The 6,000-nt window shown below is 40.7% G+C and overlaps 1 protein-coding gene across 2 annotated transcripts; it reads left to right on the forward strand.

The window, feature by feature from the left end:
- The first annotated feature begins 3,582 nt into the window (after nucleotides 1-3,582).
- On the forward strand, nucleotides 3,583-5,728 carry LOC108062281 (serine protease grass-like). 2 transcript variants are annotated; one of them, XM_070216934.1, is made up of 5 exons: nucleotides 3,584-3,601; nucleotides 3,662-3,976; nucleotides 4,042-4,202; nucleotides 4,492-4,817; nucleotides 5,108-5,728. In XM_070216934.1, the coding sequence occupies exons 2-5, from the start codon at nucleotides 3,910-3,912 to the stop codon at nucleotides 5,712-5,714; spliced, it is 1,161 nt and encodes a 386-aa protein (XP_070073035.1). In that variant the 5' UTR covers nucleotides 3,584-3,601; nucleotides 3,662-3,909; the 3' UTR covers nucleotides 5,715-5,728. The 2 variants fall into 2 exon arrangements, with proteins under 2 accessions (XP_017004404.2, XP_070073035.1); XM_017148915.3 differs by having other exon boundaries at nucleotides 3,583-3,976.
- The last annotated feature ends 272 nt before the right edge of the window (nucleotides 5,729-6,000 follow it).

The following is a 6,000-nucleotide window of genomic DNA, read 5'->3' on the forward strand; positions in this document are numbered from 1 at the left end:
AGGTCGGTGGTACAACAAAGTTTGAAGCCATCCAAGGCACTTGCCGCTTGCCACTTGGCACGCTGCTGTCATCCCAGCGTTAAGGAGCATCACACATTTACACACACATACATTCTGCGGTCTGTGTACTTGGTGGTATTACATTGAAGTTTTAATTGAATTGCGGCTGCAAGTTTTAACTGCATTCTGTGGGGAGAATCCTCTGCGTTTCGAAAAACCCCGCAAAAGGTGCGAGAAAAGAACTTGGCCACAAACTTTTTAGCAGCTCTCAAGTTTTTCACTTTTCATCTCCTGCCAGTGCGTAGCTTGTGCTCCTGTTTAGCCCTTTTAAATGCAGTTAACAAATGCTGAAAACTCGGCGAGGATAAGCCCGCATTCAAAGTAGCTGCGCCTGCAAGTAGGCAGCAATGTTTTCATTTCCGGTTGCCGTGAGTGTGCGTGTTTCTATGTGTCTGTATGAGTGTGTGTCAGAGTGTGGGAATATGTGTCAAACACCTGTTGTTGCCATTGTTGTTGCAGCCTTATCGCCTTCTTGGCCGTCTCGTTTATTTTGCGGGGCCGTAAAAGTTTTGATTTCGCCTGGTGCGCTGTTTCCCTAACTAAGGGTGTTTGGAACTTTTGCCAGGAGTTAAAAAAAAAAAATTTAGTAAATAAAATATCAACACTTTTTAGGTATAATAAACAAAAGAATGTAATGTATGTATTTAGATTTTAGGATTTTCAACAAATGTATGTATAAAATAAAAAATTCGTTTTCTTATAATCCTATTTCTAGGAGTACATATAAGCAAGGGCATCCCTAACTTTGTTACCCTTTTAGCAAAGTTTTTTCCATCGCTGCTATCTGTTTTGTTGCCCATGTCGCACCATTGTTGTTGGGTGTTGTCTTCCTGGTTGGCATGTCTCTTAAGTACCACCGCCCAGGTGTTTTGATTTATTGCGGTTTGGTTAAGTGCGGGCACAAACTTCATTTAGGTCCCCAGACCTTGGCGAAAGTTTTTGCTGAACAGTCCGTTCGGTGGATTACAACCAGGGGTAAGTTGGAGAGCACAGGTAAATAGCTTTAAAAGGCACAATCTGTGGAAAAGCTAAAAATGATTGCTTAACATTTGTGGCCAGTTCGATGTTAATCTTGAACAGAACATTTACAATTTGGGCAATTAATCATGTTTATCAGATCATAAACATTTTCAAAGCGGTTTATTCGGCCAACTTTTATTTCGTCTCAACCTGAAATTATAATAAAAAGTACAGGTTACAAAATCACAACCACTTCCACTTAAAAACTTGTGGAAAATGTAATTTTAAAAAATGTTCATCCAGAGGAAATAACCAAATTTTGTTTCAATCGCATTCACACCCAATATGTGCTGATTATTTATGCCCTTTATCGGCCAAAACAGCGGCAGTGCGCTAACCCATTTAGCTGATTTCGCACCCGCTGGCCACAGAATCGTATTCCCGCCCACAATCGCAAAATCTGCCACGCCCCACAGATCCTTTGTTCATCCGATTCGGTTTGGAGGCCACTCGGCAGAAGCTAATTACAATTACGGCCCATGGACGAAAGGCGGGGGGAATCGGGAATTTGCCGGACTCCCTCTTGGCCATCGAGCCCCAAAACATAGCCATGCATATTTAATTCTCGTTGGCCGCGTTCCACTGCCACTTCTTTTGGCGCTTTGGCAAGTGTAACTTAATTTCGGGGGGGCCAGAAACCCAAAAACCATTTGGAACATGCACAATTTTGACACCATCCTTGTTACAATCGGCCCAGTAACAAGTGCCATTCACATGGACCAGGCGATTTCATGGCTACTCAATTAATGGAGCATGATCTTAATGGGTTCTCCACCCTTCGGAACCCATCTCTATGTGGACGGACGACGGGCAGCGAGGCGTACAAACACATGCCTCTCGCCAAGTGCGCCAAATCAGCAGAACTCTAATTGGAGGCGGATGCCGTTTCGTCCTTAAAAAAAAAAATATCAGAAAAGGAAAGCTGCCGGCAGAAAAAATTCTATTTTATACGAGGGTAAAGCCAAAGCCAAAGCCAATGCCTTCCTCCCCTTTTTCCCTTCCTCTGATTTCCTGATCTGGTGTGCGATGAATTGGCGAGCGTTTGTCGAGCAATTAAGAGGCCAGGCGTCAATATTCCGATGAGTGGGAACTTGTTTTATTGGCCCTCATGTGGCTTTGAAGTTGGCTTATGGGATAAAGCAAGGGGGCAGGCCTGAAGGAAATCTAGAAAAAAAATCACCACTGTATTTTCTATTATCATCATACATATATATGTTGCCCTGGGCAACGAAAGTAATGGTCAGAATATGGAATGCCATACCATTTAAATCTTCGTATTTTAAAACACTTTAGGTCAGAAAAATAAGAAAATATGGAAAAAGTTGTATATATAAAGCTACACAAATTTCGGGGGTTTTTAAACCACCGCATATTTTTCTGTGTGTGTAACACTATGCAACTGCATAGTAGGCGGTGCCAGTAGCACCTGCACCGCTTTACACTAGTAGTGTCATAAATTATGACTCATAATCAGGCACAGGTGCCGTTGTCTGTTACACATCATATTTATATCCAAAGAACGGGTTTCGATCCAGCAACTACAAGTACAAGGGTCAAAGCACCGCACAGTGGTTGATCTAGTATGGCAGAGGCGGCCAAAAATACTTCCAGTAGGAATATTGCGCTGAAAATTTTTGTACTGCCATATAGACCCATTTAGATAAATAAAATGAAAACAAAAATTTTAAAAACCATACGTTAAAGTCCGAAAATATTAAAAAACAACATTTTAAGACTTAAATTTAAATGCATACTTTTAGGGTAAGGAAATCTCTTATTAATAAAAGATATTTTATTTATATTTTATTTTTATTGGTTTACAATATCAATAAAAAAACGTTGTTCAAATATATACTAGCTTAAAAAAAATTAAAAACTTCAATTTAAAACTTCACAATTGAGCAATTAAGATTTCAAAGCACAAAGTAATATGACGAACACAAAATCACAAAATATGCACGAATATAAAAGAGCGTATAACTCAGAAAGTTGCAAAAAGTTGCAGCTCAAATTTACAACAGAGACTAAGAAAACATTCATTAATATTTAAAAATTTGTTTCATCAAAGGGTAAGACGGGGGTCACAACTTTTTCTTTATCTGAAATCGATGCATACAAAAAAAATACACCACTTACCAGGTCACTGATAAAACAATAATTTTAAAACAATAACACAACACATAATGACATAAAAGTTACTCAGTTTTAGAGTACGTACCTTTTTTTTCAATATGCATTTTATATGCCGATGATTGGACGCGATGTAGTTATAGAAAATTATTTTTTAGTGGAAGCTTATTTTGTGGCTGCGTTCTCTGTGACGTGCACGTCTTTTTTTGTCTCACTTCTCTCGCTATTCGTAGCGCGTACGAATTAGTGTGACCAAAAATAAATTAACCGTTCGATTAATTGCTCTGTTAAGAAATATTTTTAAGAAAAAAAATCCTCAATTTCTCATTTTTGTTTTATTATTTTTGGCCTATGAAATCAACCACTGTGCACCGGTGACGATCCGTACCGTGTGCGTAGCTAGGTGAATAAGGGGTTTCCCGGAATTTTAACGCTTTCCCCTCGCTCCCAGCTCTACGATCGCTTTTGTATCGCCGATCTGAGATCAGACTTCGCGAATTCGAGGTACAAAAGCTGGGATCTCGACGAACTGCGGTTCATTGCAAGTTGATCTGTTCAGAGCACACGTTGGATAAATTAATCGTGATCGGGAACGGCATCTCCATTAGTACAAAGCAGTAGCATCCGGACTTAAGACAGGTTCTAAGCAATAGCAGGAACACCCACCACATTGAACACTGATTACAGCAATCAGACAGGATGATACTTACGGCGATTCTAGGCTTCGCAGTGGTCGTGTGCCTCTTGCAGCAGCGGGTTCTCAGCCGTAAGTTATTATAAAGATTTATCTTCAGGAAGGTGTGTTAAAACTATATTATAACCGACTTACAGAGAATAGTTGCATCAATCCGAACAAAGCAGTTGGTACCTGCATAAGGTACCAGACGTGTCCTTTTGTGCAGAAGATCATCAATCTCTACGGACGTAATATTCCGCGGAATATTCATAGCCAAATCGTTCAGATGCAGTGCAGGAGCACTACAAATACTCAAGTAAGTTTGTAAAACTCTTAACAACAATAAATAAAAACCAGAGAGAACGCTATAGTCGGGTGCCCCGATTATCAGATACCCGTTACTCAGCTAGAGGGAGTGCGAGGGAGATGGAGATATAAAACTTTGATCGAGCATAACTTTTAAACGAATGGTACGATTTGAAAAATTTCTTTTACACTTTGATAGTTATAAATAAACGCAACCAAATTGCATTTTTGTGAAAAATGTGGGCGCTATTTTAACAAAAACAACTGCAAAATAATAACCAATCCAATTTAATTTACAGGACTTCCATATTTGTTGCACCAATAAAACCACCCCGCAGTCGTCAACCAACCAGGAATCCCAACGAAAGGTTGTGCGATCGGTGAGGCGTAACCTGAACCAATATGATCAACAGGGTCTGCAGCTGCTGAACTCGGTGACCAACTGCGGCAACAAAGGCAATCCCAAGGTCAGCGGTGGAGGGACAGCCAAGCCAGGAGAATTTCCCTGGGTGGCCCTGCTCAAGTACAAAATCAACGCTGATCGTCCCTTTCTCTGCGGTGGAAGCCTTATCAGTGAGCGCCACGTCCTCACCGCCGCCCACTGCATCATCTCGCAGCCCAAAGTGTAAGTTCCAAACATCTCTACATATAAAACTGTCTTTATAACTGGAAGAGATTCCAAATTTTTTCATAATATTTAAAATCATAGTAAAGATTTTTGTTTGGATCTGATTTCGGTACTAGTCTTTGATATTAATCAAACATTTCCGAAGATGGTGAAATAATTTCACTCTGATATTGGCACAATTTTTGTCAATATTTGAGCGCTTTAAAATATATTAATTTTAAAAATTGGTAATATATGTATGACGTATAACTAATGACTAATTTATGAAAAACTTGTCTGTATTACAGAACGGCAGTTCGCCTGGGTGAGCATGACCTGGATTCCAAGAAGGATTGTCACTATTTGGGCGGCACTACTCGCGTCTGTCTTCCACCCTACGAGGAGTACGGCGTGGAGAAGATAATTGTGCATCACAACTACGTCCATGGCCAGATCGGATACGACATAGCCATCATTAAGCTGAATAGAGTGGTTAAGGAGAAGACTCATATTAAGCCCGTTTGCCTGCCAATCGATCCGAAGTCCTACGAACTGGACTATAACCAGAGCTTCTTCATCGCCGGATGGGGCGGAACCGAGAGAGGCAGTGCTGCCGCGAAGCTCCAAAAGGCCGTGGTCACGCGGAGGAATCTGGACGTGTGCCGGCGGTACTACAACAAGGGTGAGGTTAGTCAGAACCACATTTGCGCCACGGGATCCGGAATCAAGCACACCTGCCGCGGAGATTCCGGTGGCCCGCTGTTCTTTACGCATCTATTCAAGAACAAATACCGAGTGGTTCAGTACGGCGTGGTCTCCTTCGGCAACAGTCACTGCGGCCGGAAGCAGAATCAGCCGGGAGTCTTCGCCAGCGTCATCAACATGCTTCCATGGATCACCCAGAACTTGCAATAGACGCCACCTGAAACACACATGCTTTTAAAGAGACCATCTTATTTATATCCTTAGTGGTAAGACCCCTTGCCATAGTTACTCTAAAGGATTCCCTAGCTTTGTAAATTTATTTAATACACAATGTAAGCAGCAATAATCAAATGGAATTTGCTTTTCTCGGTGGGGTTAAAAAAAGGAATAATAATTATCTAGTACTTAACTTTAAAAATTTAACTTAAAAAGTTTAAGTATCTGTGAAATGTAAGTGTCTATAAATAATTTTACATAGTTTTTTTTGTGTGTAGGG

Source organism: Drosophila takahashii, chromosome 3R (genome assembly GCF_030179915.1).
Source record: "Drosophila takahashii strain IR98-3 E-12201 chromosome 3R, DtakHiC1v2, whole genome shotgun sequence".
Classification (NCBI taxonomy): Eukaryota; Metazoa; Arthropoda; class Insecta; order Diptera; family Drosophilidae; genus Drosophila; species Drosophila takahashii.

What these genes read in the sequence shown, in the direction of transcription:
- LOC108062281 (XM_017148915.3), top strand. Translation starts at nt 3,910, where the DNA reads ATGATACTTACGGCGATTCTAGGCTTCGCAGTGGTCGTGTGCCTCTTG. An exon ending in GCAGCAGCGGGTTCTCAGCC is followed by an intron (nt 3,977 to 4,041) that starts GTAAGTTATTAT and finishes ACCGACTTACAG; the next exon opens with AGAATAGTTGCATCAATCCG. An exon ending in GGAGCACTACAAATACTCAA is followed by an intron (nt 4,203 to 4,491) that starts GTAAGTTTGTAA and finishes TTTAATTTACAG; the next exon opens with GACTTCCATATTTGTTGCAC.